This window comes from Heterocephalus glaber, unplaced genomic scaffold (assembly GCF_053883595.1).
Source record: "Heterocephalus glaber isolate CG9 unplaced genomic scaffold, H.glaber_assembly_v1.0 deba00000331, whole genome shotgun sequence".
NCBI lineage: Eukaryota > Metazoa > Chordata > Mammalia > Rodentia > Bathyergidae > Heterocephalus > Heterocephalus glaber.
Window position 1 is genome coordinate 47616173 of NW_028258142.1, and position 14375 is coordinate 47630547.

Here is a 14375-nt window from a genome sequence, read left to right on the forward strand (position 1 = left end):
TGTTGCCAGTCCAGTGGGTCCAGGTGGTTGAGTATCAGAGTGTTCCATCTCATTTCCTTTTGGGGTTGCTGTAGGTGATCTGGAAGTCTGGTTTTGAGACTTTTTTTATGTGTTTTCTCATTTTGACTGGGGCGGGTGGCTGTTATCTCCTGCACAGATTACCTCCTCTGAGCTAGGAGAGGTGGGACAGGGACTGGGAGGAGCTGTAGGGATGGTGACCCAAAAGCCCTTTCCTGTGGGCTGGGAGCAGCGGGAGGGATGGTGACTGGGAAGCCCCTTCCTCTGGACCAAGAGCAGTGGGAAGGTGGCTCAGAAGCCCCTACCTCTGGGCTGGGAGCAGCGGGACTCAGTACCTTGGTCTGGTGGTCTGGTGTCCTCTGCATCTTTGTAGTGTGGAACCAGGTGGCTGCCTGTCTGCAGCGGGGTGATTCGGCATGTTCTGTGAGACTCAGGACCTCGGTAGGGTGTGCACAGACTTGCCTGTCTGCCTATGCTTTGATAATTTTGACTCTCAAACCATCAAGCATTCATTAGAAATGGACCTTTTGCATTTGGAATATTTGACTTGGGCAAAGTTTTACTTGATAGTCACATTACAGGCTTCAACAACTAATGTCAAGAAACAGGAACTTGTTTAACATGATTTGAAATTGATAAGATTTAGTTTTCTTGAAGTTAATTGTGTGGTAGGAATTCCTACATAGACATTTTCTTACTTTCAAGCTCTGTAAAATATTCTGAATAAGTACTTCTAATGCTCAACTATACTTCAGGCAAGACAATGCCATTGTAATTGCAGTGATACAAAGATGGGATAGACAATCATGGGAAATGAGCAAAAAAGCTATTGAGTACCATAAATATATATTGGTACATTTTATGAAATGTGTTTGTCAAGACTTAACAGAGTGATGATTATTTGCAGAGATTTCAATTAGAATATCATTGAAATTGTTAAATAGCCTAGAATACTTAGAATGAATTCACAAGGTACTATGTTTCTAATATCCATTTAAGGTGTATCTTGCAAGCCTATGCATTTGTGCTACTTCACAGAAGTACAGGATGCTTCTTTCAGCATGTCACAGCAAACTTTTAAAGGTTCTTATTCTGCTTTTATTTTTTTCTAATATTGAAGGATAAAATGTAAGAATAACACAATAAATGGCCATGTACATCATTCAAAAGTAACTAGTAATTCATGTTAGCCTATTTAGAAAAGGGAATTAAAACATTAGAAAAATAAAGCACCTTCATCTTCTTGTCTTCTTCCTCTGCAGAGGCTGTGGAAATGTGAATTTGCTGCATACACAGCTCCTGAGAGAATTTGGACTCTGAGTTCTTTCCGGTTTTTTTTGGTGCTGGGGATCAAACTCGGGCCCTTGTGCTTGCCAGGCAGCGGAACCACTGAGCTAAATCCCTGGCTGGACTCTGAGTTCTTACACCACATTCCCAGCAGTTTTACTTTAGATCTTGTCATCTCCAACAACATAGTCACTTTCTGATTTCAATCTTAAGAGTCAATCTCTGATCAAAAACACCTCTCTTTCCAGCTTATTCGCTTCACTGACACCCTCACCCCAACAATTAATTGGCACTTTCCTAGGACCTATCTATCATCTTTTACTATATTTTCCCAACCTTCTTACTAAACTTTCTGTGTCACCTTCTTATTCTTCTTTCTCTTTTTATAAATTTAGTTATACTTGATCATAATAAGCCTTATATACTGAAAGGGTTAGGACCAAAATGTACAATATTGGGAAATAGGAAGAAAATGTTCAAATGGGAAGAAGGATAAGGGAGGGGAGGGGGAAAGGAATGAAAGGAAAAGAAAAAAAGAGAGTAGAAGGAGAAAAGTGGCAACAAAGCTTTTATAAATAAGAAGGGAAAGAGAGGTTGAAGGGAGGGGAGGAGATTGGGGGAAAAGAAGAATCAAGATATATTTATGTACAGGTACAAATTCACTATGATGAATGTGATCATTATGCATATCTAAAATGTATCAATAAAACTAATTTAAAAATAAGCCTATATAAATAACATCCAAGTCTTTCTTTTGATGACTTAAAAATCTCTATCACTGACCTAAATTATCAGCATACTTCATTGAACTGTTCTAGCACAGGAATGTGGGTGAAGTAAACATGACTGATAGTCTAACCAGAAGTGGGTGTTGATTGGTTGACTCTAAAGGTTATAGCATATGAAATACAATTTATATAAAACAATAGAGTATCATAAATACAAAAAAGAGTTTCAGAAGTTTGAGTCCTGATTCAGCAATTTAGCAATTTAGCAAGGCTCTATTAAAAAGGTCACTGTCAATTTTAGCTATCATCTTTCCATGAAACTCATCCAATATAGATGGACTCAAATAAGGATTATGTTTTTCTTTTACCAGCCAACTTCCATGTGATAATTATCTCCTCTTTCCCATGAATCACTATTTCTCCTTAATAGCGTTTGAACATAGCATATTGGTCTGGTACAAAATAAATGCAAAATAAAACTTATTCTTGCATCCTACTTCTGTTCTTCTATTCTTTATAGCAAATTCTATCAAAATAAACATGCCCGTTTCCATTCTCTACTCAATCCATTTCAGCCAAGTTTTTCTCAAAGTATCATAATCTAGATCCAAGGTCAATTTTTCTCATAAATTTCAAGATTATTTACACTTCATTTTGGTTGGTAAGACATCTGATAATATTCTGGATATAATTGATTTGCAAATAATCTGCCCCTCCACACACACTCCAGGAATGATAAAATTTTCTTTTATTGTTTGAGAGTTCTGAAGTTTTAATATTCCGTACCTACCTGTGTGTGTGTGTGTGTGTGTGTGTGTGTGTGTGTGTGTAACTTATACAGCCTAACCCTAAGTAATACCTTTAAATTTGGTGATCCATATTGATTTTCAGAAGTGGAAAATTTCAGCTCTAATTTCGCTGCATACATCTCCCCTCTAGCCTATTTCCTGTCCTATGATGTTCTAGTAGAGATTCAAGGGTTGATTTGTCCATTGTTTCCTTTAATTGGGGATTTTCCTTCACATATTTGGAGAACATACAGTCAGAAGCATTGAAGTAAATAATTATTTCATTTCTTTTTGGATTGTTTCTTTTACTATCTATTTTCCTTTTCTTTTTTAGTCATAATTTTTGTATCAAATTATATTTCATGACATTAATGTTGCTGCACTAAATGTCTATTTTCAAACCTTCCTGGTGGTTTGGTCTTAGGTTTTACATTGTCAGCAGCATGGAATATTGTTTTTTAAATATAAGCTGATGATTTTAATTGGTATACCCTCAATATTTGCATTAGATTTGTCTTATAAGTTTCATGTTATATCCTTTCTTTTAAAACATGAGCTATTTAGTTTTCTAATGTCCTCCTATTATTCATATTTTAGCAAAAATTAATTATCCCATCTTTCTACCATTGCCATGCCTTTTTTACATAGTAATATTTCAGAGTCAATACATATATTTATTGATCTTTCCTAATTAATTTTGTAATTATGCCTTCTGACTTAGCCTTTTGGTTTGCTTTACATACATGTGAAGTAATTTCTTTGATAGTTATTTGAATGAGAGCATTGTGGTAAATTTTTTAAATCTATACTGATTGCGTCCATCAATTTTGAATGATAATTTAACAATGTATGAAACTTGAATTTGACATTTATTTTTGCTTATCTTTGAAGAAAATCATTTTCTCTGGTATCTTTTGCATCCCCTTATGTGTGTTTTCTCTATGTGACTTTTCTTACTCTTTGTATTTACTATTGAGCTATTTTATCATATCTCTAGCAATTAGTTCTTTATTTTCTGATGTTCAGTACTCTCTGCTCTTTTTTTGATCTTGTCTGTCATCTTTCTTTCAGTCCAGTTTTTGGCCTCAAGATCTTTTCATCTTAAAGGCCTCACTCCTAGTTTTCTATATGTATAGTCTGAGTCAGTGAATTGCTCTTTTTACAAGCAAGCACACCTAATCGAGAACCTTGCTATGAATCTATGAAGCTTGACTTGGTCACTCACCTGATGTAATAATTCAACCAGTTTTCTGATGTGGCTCTCCAATGCCTGCTTTGACTTTTAGCCCCATTTCTTTTCTACAGAGATGATTACATTATTCGTGAGGCTTTCTGTGTCTCAGGCATGCTTTGTTGTATGTTTGTTCTTGTTTGTACATCATCGTTATATATTATATCCTTCTCTGGACTAGGTAAGAATGAGGGATCAATGCAGTTCATCATCAGTTATATTTATTTCTTGCTACCATGTTTCCCTGAAAATAAGACCTAGCTGGAAAACAATCAAGGTTGAAAACTAGAGATTGAAAATGCCAGCACCAATCAGCCAGTCCTTGCCTTACCCACCTACAGAGGTTCCGTTGACCAAGAGAATAGTGGTGACTTGTAATGCAAGGATTGGCTGAATGAGGCTGGCATTTTTGATCTCTAGATTTCAAGGCTTATTATTTTCTAACTAAGTCTTTTTTTGTGGGGGAGGTAAAGAGGGTATTGCACATCAGCTGTATTGGCCATATTAATTCAATCTTCTCTGTGTTGGCCATATTAATTCAATCTTCTCTGTTTTCTTTTAAACACATTTATCATGATGATAACACCTTGAGCAATGTGAATTGAACAAAGTGTGGTCTGCTACAGGTGTCATTAACATCACCTGGGTGTGTATTCTCAGGTCTATCTCACATCTACTGAATCACACTGTGAAACTAAATCCTGAGCATCTGTAACTTAATACACTCTCCATGTGACTCTTATACATACTAAACTTGAGAAATACTTATCTAGTTAATATGGGTACCTCAATTCTTGGCTGCCCATTAGAAAGACCTGGGGTGCTTGAAAATATTGAAGCTAGAGCACTACCCTGGGTCAGTTATACCAGAATTTCTGGAAGCAGAGAGGCTTATTATATGCTTTTCAGTTGACTATAAAGTACATCTAAGGTTGGAGACCATTCTTCTAATCAAATGGCTCTTAATTGGGATGATTTTGTACACTCACCACAAAATATTTGCAAAGTCTGGAGACATTTTTGGTTGTAACTCCTGAGACAGAGTCACAACATCTTGTGAGAAGATGCTGTTAAATATCTTTTAATACACAGTATATTCTTTCCACTCGAACAAAGAATTTTCTGGCCTGAAGTGTCAGTATTACAGAAGTTGGGAAACCTTGGTCTAGTTCATGCTTTTGTTTTAGTTTTTACACTTCCATTTAAAAATTTTTTAATAAAATCATCTTCATGGATTACAGAAGATTTTACTTTGAGGATATGATTTACCAGATGTAGGATAGACCTGAAAATATGTTCTTAGATTTTGTTGAGGGCACTAGGTGCTTCTGAAAGCTAAGCTTTGAGGCCTCCAATCTTTTCATATCCTTCTGAGATTGGGCACACCCTGATAATTAGGGGTAATCAATAGGAGATGCAGAAAACATAAAGTCTTGGGACATATTTTCTATATTTGAATTTTAATTACCTGTCTTGTTTTGTGGTTTTGGTGACATGAAATATACTTTTGTTATTATTAAATATATTTTCCTCTGTATTCTCTTAACATAATTGTATATTAATCTTTTTTGCTTTATTTTGTAGTATAAAAAGAAAAGTGATGTATGAATCTGAAATTCAATCTTTACTGAGACTGAAGTCAAAGAATAATGATTATCTCAAACACCTCTACAAAGAGGCTTATCAAATTGGTGCTATTTTCCATGTAACCAAACATAAAACAGATGAATTGGAACTTAAAATAACAGAAGTGAGAAGAAAATTTAAGGTTATGTATCTTTGTGTTCTTAACTATGAAAAAAAGCATTTAACTTGAATTTTATTGAGTTGATCTCAATCATTAGATTTTAATTTAAGGGTAAATAGTCTAAAAATTGTCTCTTTTGAAAAATACGAAAATCATATCTTTCCAAAGGCCCAGCTTGCATAGAAAAGGATGAGACTTCAATGTTCCGAATCAACTTTTGTATCTATCTTTTGTTATTTATTTTCAACTATAAACTTCTTGGAGCACCAGGAGTGTGGGGCTTGGTTCAGATTCAAGTGGTAGAAACAGGGAATTCTGAGCTGTACCCTTACATCCTTTCTAACAAAGATACAGGAAGTACCTACATTGGATTTGTGAATTATTGGATTCCAGAGGACCGGGCAATGTGTAGACTATAGTGCTACAAAAACAACTGCTCACATGCCTCAAATCCAGTGCTTTGGGAGACATATGATGAATAGTTCCTCCCTGCCATTTGTTGCAATGTCAGTCCCATTTTACTGCACCTGGGAGGCCACTTTAGCAGGCTGCTTCCATCCATCACACCGCACACGCCCACACTTCTATCTTTGGCATTTTCTCATGAAAAACTTAGAAGCATAAAATTACTATATAATTTATACTGTGTGTCATAAACCTGTTGCCGTCACTATCTTTAGTGAAAACTTTCCATTGGAATGTATAAATTAGGGACATATAGATTCTCTGCCAGGAAATGTTCTGTACTGAATGACTGAGGTGTAGTTTCCTCATTGAATCCAGCTGTTCAGCTGACTTGGTGACCTGTACCCAGTGAGTACTCAGTTGGTTCATAATGTCTTTTTATTTAAAAGGTAATAAACAGGGTAAATATTGTACATAGTAAAAATTAAATTTAAGATTATGATATTTTAAAGATATATGGCATATGGTTATGTATACAATGTAGAACATACAATAATACTGTATATATTATTTATAATTTAATTTTTATTAACACATTTCTCTAATTTTGTTTTTCATTGAAGATATAATTAAAGACATCATCATCCACTTACTTGGCAGCCTAGCAATATATTTTAACTTTTTCAATTCACTGGAAACCCTTCGTATCATTCAATTATTTTTCCCATAACTGTCAAAAAATTATGTTTTCTTCTTCAGACATATGGCTCCTTTTGTGTGACACTCACTTATCGAGTGGGATGTTGCATTGCATTATCATAATTATTATTATTATTATCATTTTTAAATTTCAAAATTATCCCCATGCTATAAAAATTTTGATAGATTAAGTGCAAATTTGGTATGATTCCACTGCACTTGCTAAATACTTGAGATAATCACGTTAGAGGAAGAGTTTACTTTGGCTCATGGTTTTAGAGGTTTTAGTCCATGGCAAATTAGCCACATTTGTTAGGACCTGTGGCAGCACAGTACCTCTTGGTAGGAGCACATAGCAAAGAAATCCCATTTACCACATTGTGTCCAAAAGAGAGACATGGAGAGAAATGCATTCCACAGTCACCTTCAAGGGCACTGCCCTGTCACCTAAGACTTTCCACTAGGCTTCACTTCTTAAAGGTTTCAACATTTTCCTATAGTTTCTGTCCTGGGACCAAGCTTTTAAAGGATGGACCTTTGCGGAACTTTCAAGATCCAAACTATAGCACTTACTTTGCAAACCCAAGTAGAGTGCTCCCCTTTCTGTCTTTTCGTGTCAAACTGAAGAAAGCGTTTGTCATATTCTTTCTCTACTCCATGGTTTCTGAGCTATCATTGGAAGAAGCAATAGAAAGAAATTGCTCCATTTAGAAACCATTCCCAATTGCTAAACACTCCTGCTTATATCTGAACCTGAACATACGTGGCATTAAATTTCTATAATGTAATGTACACACGCTTGCCTAGGTCAGAGTAGTACTGAATTAAAATTAAATTTCTAGTTTGCCCTTAGACAACTCAGGTTTGTAGTAACTCATGTATAGCATCTATGTAATGACCCAACTGCCTTTTGCTGAATGATTAATGAAAATCTATATACTCCTCTGAGTCTGAGCATTATGTTTTCTTTGCAGGCACATTTATATATTTGTTGATCTTGGCCTGAAACTAATCCTTAATAAATATCATCCAGAAATTAATTATAGCAATTTCACTTCTGGGGTAATTCTGAGGAGTAAAATTTTGAAACCTTAATGGTAGAATCTCTGAATTATGCTCTCTCAAGTTAATGTATAAACGAAGATATGTTTTAGTCAATTAACAGAAGCTAGCTATCCTGAACCATCGAGGGTAGCTAGGACTTTCATGCATTTTTAAGCTATAACAATAATTTGTCTCAAATTTTACAATCTTCATTTCTAATAACTGACCTATTCAGAAAAGTGCTGTTTGACCAAGTGCTAGAAAGTATTGACCAAGTGCTAGAAAGTATTCACCAAGTGGGATAGGAGGTAAGTCAATAAATAAAAGGGTAGTATGTAGTCAATTATGATGTTGAAATAGTGAAACAGAAAAACATCCAGAATTGTGTCAGAATATGTTATTGCCACAATAAAATTTTGAAAAGCTTTCACTACATGTTAAGCTTTTCTCAATACTTCAGTTGAAGGATCTGTGAGGGATTTTTCTCTAATGTGGTGCAATCCTGATAGAAGAGTGGGTATGACAGGTTAGTAGAAAGGAATGAAAAAAGCAGAAAGAAGAGAGAGCATTCCTCAAACTTATTTTATGTTGGACTTGTTATATATGTTAATTTAACATCTAATTTAATTGCTTCAATGCTTGCAATATTGTGCAGCTAACACATTTATTTTAGTGGCAAAATGATTGATCCAAAGTAGCAGAGTTTTAAGGTAACTATAGAGTTTAAAGCCCAAGACAACTGATACTGAATTTAACATAGTAGAATGCTAGACCTATACTCTGACCAACAAAGATTTAATCAAGTTCAAAACTTCAAAATAACCATATTAGAAGGTAATTTTAATGCTAGAAAGTGATGATGTATTAGATCCTCCACAGTAATATACCCATTAATTTTACATATTAGAGTCTTAGACTTCCCTTGAATACTTATGAAATATTTTAACTAATCCTAACTTATTCTTCAGAGAAAAATCTTGATCCACCTTTCATATGCTATAGAAGTTCCCCTTTATCTTTCCTTAACTTCTTTCTTTTCCTTAATTTTAGTTACCTACAGATAGCCAAGTTCTAAAAGTATTAAATGAAAAATTTTAGAATTAATTATGTTTTAAATTGTGTGTCATTCTGTGTAGAATGTTGAAATTTTGTGCTGTGCTGCTCTTTCTCCCAATTAAAATGTAAATCATCCCTTTTCCCAGCGTATCCATGCTGTATATGCTACTATCAGCCTGTTGGTCACTTAAGAGCCATCTTGACTATAAGATGGACTATTGTGGTATTGTAGTGTTTGCACTGAATAACCTTTATTTTACTTAATAATGACCTCAAAACATAAGACTAGTAATTCTAAAAATTTTATCACAGTATATTTTATTATTATTTTGTTAATGTCTTAGTGTGCCTAAATATAAATTATAAGATATATATATGTACATACAGAGGAAAAACATAGCATATATATAGGTTTTTACTAACCTCAGTTTCAGGCATTCATTGGATGTCCTGGAAAATATTTTTTTTATTCTTTTATTGGTACATTTTAGGTATACAACACAATTACATTTCTCTTTGGGAAATTGTACCTTTATATGATGCATCTTGGTTCTTATTTTTTCCCCATTCCTAGCCCTCCCTTCACCCCCTCCACCCTTCCCTATTTACAAAGACTTTATTTCCATTTTTTCCATTTCACAGCATTTTTCCTTTTCCTTCTTTCCTTTCCCCTGCCCTTCCCACTACCCCTACACCTTTGGAGCTTTTCTTCCTATTTGCATTATCAATTATTCATTCTAATCATTGGTACATTTTAGGTATACAATATAATGACATTCATCATTGGAAATTTACACCATTACATAGTCTTTCTTGGTTCTTATTTTTCACCCTTGGCCAGCCCTCCCTTCAACCCCTCCATTTCTCCCTATTTACAAAGATTTTGTTCCTATTTTTCCATTTTCTCGTATTAATTCCATTCCCTTCTTTCCTTTCCCCTACCCCTCCCACCTCCTTCCCCTTTGCCCCTTTTCTTCCTATTTCACATTACCTATCATACATTTTAGTTCCCATTTACACTTTCAATTTCTCACACCAGAGAAACTATTCGGTATTTATACATGTGTGTCCTATTTATTTCACTTAAGAGTATCGCCTCAATGTGCATCCATTTAGCTATAAATGTCTCCAATTTCTCATTTTTATGGCTGAGTAGTACTCCATTTAATAAGAAAAACCACATTTTCTTTATCCAGTCTCCAGTTGATGGGCATTTGGGCAGTTTCCAAGTTTTAGCTATCACAAACTGTGCTGCTATGAGCATGGGTACACATATATCACTGTGGTATGATTCTTTTAATTCTTTGGGGAAGATCCCCAGCAGTGGAACAGTGGGGTCAAATGGGACTTCCACTACTAGTTCTTCGAGGTGTCTCCATACTGATTTCCACAGTGGTTGCACCAGTCTACACCCCCACCAGCAGTGGAGCAGGGTTCCTCTTTCCCCACAGGCCTGGCCAGCATTTGTTATTAGTTGATTTCATGATAGCAGCCATTCTTTCTGGAGTGAGGTGGAATCTCAGCCTTGTTTTCATTTGCATCTCTCGAATGACCAGTGACGTTGAACATTTTTTCATGTATTTCTTTGCTCTTTCTACTTCCTTGTCTGAGAAATGTCTGTTCATTACAGATGCCCATTTTTGGATTGGGTCTTTAAATTTGGGAGGTCTGATCTTTTTAAGTTATTTATAGATTCGAGATAGTAGACCTTTGTCTGAGGAAAAGCAGGTGAAGATTTTTTCCCACATTGTGGGTTGTCTCTTCACACTGCTGGTGGTTTCTCTTGCTGTGCAGAAGCTTTTTAATAAGAAGAGATCCCACTTGTTGATTGTTTCTGCAAGTTCACAGACAACTGAGGTTTTGATCATAAAATCTTTTCCTACACCGATGTCTTCAAGAGTTCTACCTAACCTCTGTTCCAACTGGTTCAGAGTTGCTATTTTAATATTTAGATCTTTAATCCATTTTGATTTTAGTTTAGTGCATGGCGAGAGATATAGGTCTAGTTTTAATCTTTGGCAAGTTGAAACCCAATTTTTCCAGCACCATTTATTAAAGAGATTATCTTTCCTCCAGTGAGGGTGTTTGGCTCCTTTATCGAAGATAAGATAGCTGAGTGTGTCTGGTGTTGTTTCTGCATCTTCTAATCTGTTCCACTAGTCTTCAGGTCTGTTTCTTTGCCAGTACCATTCTATTTTTATCACATTAGCTTTGTAGTATAGTTTCCAGTATGGGATTGTGATACCCCCTGCCATGTCTCTGTTACCTAGAATTACTTTTGCTATTCTGGGTCTCTTCTTATTCCAAATGAATTTTTGGATTGTTTTCTCAAGATCCATGAAGTATGCTGCTGGGATCTCAATTGGAATTGCATTGAAACTATATAGCAGTTTTGGAAATATGGCCATTTTCAATCTATTAATCTTTCCTACCCAGGAGCAGGGGATGTCTGTCCATTTTCTGATATCATCTTCAATTTCTCTTTTCAGAGTGCTATAGTTTTCAGAGAAGAGGTCTTTGATTTCTTTCTTTAGGTTGATTCCTAGGTACTTCAGTTTTTTGGATGCTATTGTGAAAGGAATTATTTGCACTATTTCTCTCTCAGTGAGTCTGTCATTCATGTAGAGGAAAGCTATTGCTTTTTGTGTGTTGACCTTGTAACCAGCTGCTTGACTGAATTTGGTTATTAAGTCTAGAAGACTTTTGGTGGAGTTCTTGGGGTCTTCTATATAGAGTATCATGTCATCTGCAAATAATGACAATTTGACTTCTTCATTTCCTGTCTTTATTCCTTTTATTTCTTTCTCTTGTCTAATAACCATGGCTAGTGTTTCCAAAACTATAATGAACAAGAGTGGTGATAGTGGACATCATTGTCTTGTTCCTGATTTTAGTGTGAAGGATTTCAGCTTTTCACCATTTAGTATGATATTCGCTGTTGGTTTTTCATAGATGGTTTCTATCAGTTTGAGGTAGAGACCATCTATTCCAATTTTTTGTAGAGTTTTTATCATAAATGCATGTTGGATTTTGTCAAATGCTTTTTCTGCATCTATGGAGATAATCATATGGTTTTTGTCCTTGGCTCTATTGATATAGTGTATTACATTGATTGATTTTCGTATATTGAACCATCCCTGCATCCCTGGAATGAATCCCACTTGATCATGGTGTATGATCTTCTTGATGATCTTCTGCATTCTATTTGCCAGTATCTTATTAAGGACTTTTTTGGGGGAGGGGGGTTACCAGAGATCGAACTCGGACCTTGCGCTTGCGAGGTAGGCGCCGGAACCACTGAGCCAAATTCCCGGCCCTTATTAAGGATTTTTGGATCTATGTTCATTAGTGAGATTGGCCTATAGTTCTCCTTTCGGTTGGGTCTTTCTATGCTTTGGGGATCAAGGTGATGCTTGCTTCCAGGAATGAATTTGGGAGTATTGCTTCCCTTTCAATTTCATTAAAGAGTTTAAACAGTAGTGGCAGCAGTTCCTCTCTAAATGTCTTGTAGAATTCAGCAGTGAAGCCATCAGGGCCCGCGCTTTTCTTAGTTGATAAGATTTTAATTACTTTTTCAATTTCATTGGTTGATATTGGGTTGTTCAGAGTTTTTAGGTCTTCTTTGTAAGACTTTGGTAATTCATAAGCATCTAGGAATCTGTCCATTTCTTCTGTGTTGTCCATCTTATTGGCGTATAGGTTCTGGAAGTAGGTATTAATGATCCTCTGGATTTCTGCTGTGTCTGTTGTAATTTCACCCTTTTCTTTCCTAATTGCATGGATTTGGGCCTTTTCTTTCCTTTTTCTCATAAGGTTGGCTAAGGATTTGTCAATTTTGTTGATTCTTTTGAAGAACCAACTCTTGGCTTCATTGATATTTTTGTATTGTTCTCTCAATCTCCATTGCATTGATTTCTCCTCTGATCTTTATAATTTCCTCCCTTGTAAGAGCTTTGGGTTTGTCCTGCTCTTCTTTTTCTAGAAGCTTGAGGTTCAGCATCAGGTTGTTTAATTGGGCTCGTTCTGTTTTCCTAATATGTGTATTCACTGCTATGAATTTCCCTCATAAGACTACTTTCATTGTGTCACATAAATTCTGATATGTTGTATTGTCATTGTCATTTAATTGAAGGAACTGTCTGATTTCTTCTTTAATTTCCTCTGTGACCCATTGGTTATTCAGAAGTGTGTTGTTCAATTTCCACGTGCTTATGAAATTTTTTGAGTTTCTTTTGCTATGGATGTCCAATTTCATCACACTATGGTCTGATAATATACAAGGGATAACTTCAATTCCTTTGCACTCACTTAAACATGTTCTATGTGTGAGTATGTGGTCTATTTTGGAGAATGACCCATGTGCAGCTGAGAAGAATGTGTATTCTGATTTGGTGGGGTGGAAGACTCTGTAAACATCTGTTAAGTTCATTTGTTCAAGAGTTTGATTGAGTTCTACTATTTCACTACTTATTTTTTGTCTAGTTGATCTATCTGTTTGTGACAGTGGGGTGTTGAGGTCCCCCACTACAATTGTATTAGTGCATATATGACTTTTCATGTCCGTTAGTATTTTTTTTTATATAGTTGGGTGCACTAGTGTTTGGTGCATAGATATTTATGATTGTCATCTCTTCCTCTTGGATTGTTCCCTTTACAAGGATGTAGTGTCCTTCTTCATCTCTCTTAATCAGTGTTGGTTTGAAATCTACTTGATCTGCAAAGAGGATAGCTACTCCTACCTTTTTTGGGGTTTCCATCGCATGGAGTATTGTTTTCCACCCTTTAACTTTCAGTCCATGAGTTTCCTTTTGAATTAAGTGTGTTTCTTGTATGCAGCATACTGTTGGATTTTGCTTCTTGACCCATTCTGCCAGTCTGTTTCTTTTGATTGGTGAATTGAGACCATGAATGTTGATGGTTATAACTGAACTGTATTGACTTGTCATTGCCATGACTTTTTCTTTTTGTTGGGTTCTCCCCCTTTACATTTAATTTCTTGTCATGCCAGATGGGTTCATTCTGCTTTGCTTCCTGGGGTTGTGATCCTCAATGTCTGTTCCTAGGATATTGTGTAAAATTCTTTGGAGTGCTGGTTTGGTATTCACAAAGTTCCTAAGGTGCTCTTTTTCATGAAAGTATCTTATTTCTTCATCCATTTTGAAAGATAGTTTTGCAGGGTACATCAGTCTGGGTTGGAGGCTGTTTTCTTTTAGGTCTTGGAATATGTCACTCCCAGCTCTTCTTGCCTTGATGGTTTGTGTTGAGAAGTCTGCTGTGATTCTGATGGGCTTTCCTTTGTATGTGACTTGTTTCTTTTCTCTAACTGCTTGTTAGAGAACAGAACTTTGTTCTGTTGAGTTTCTGGAATCTTA

At 35.7% G+C, this 14375-nt stretch overlaps 1 protein-coding gene across 1 annotated transcript in view; it reads left to right on the forward strand.

The window, feature by feature from the left end:
• Ccdc178 (coiled-coil domain containing 178) overlaps window positions 1–14375 on the forward strand; it is a 386593-nt gene that overhangs the window by 133746 nt on the left and 238472 nt on the right. Inside the window, 1 exon segment of the mRNA XM_087188664.1 lies at window positions 5637–5820. Within this exon segment, the coding sequence (XP_087044790.1) occupies window positions 5637–5820 (184 nt within the window).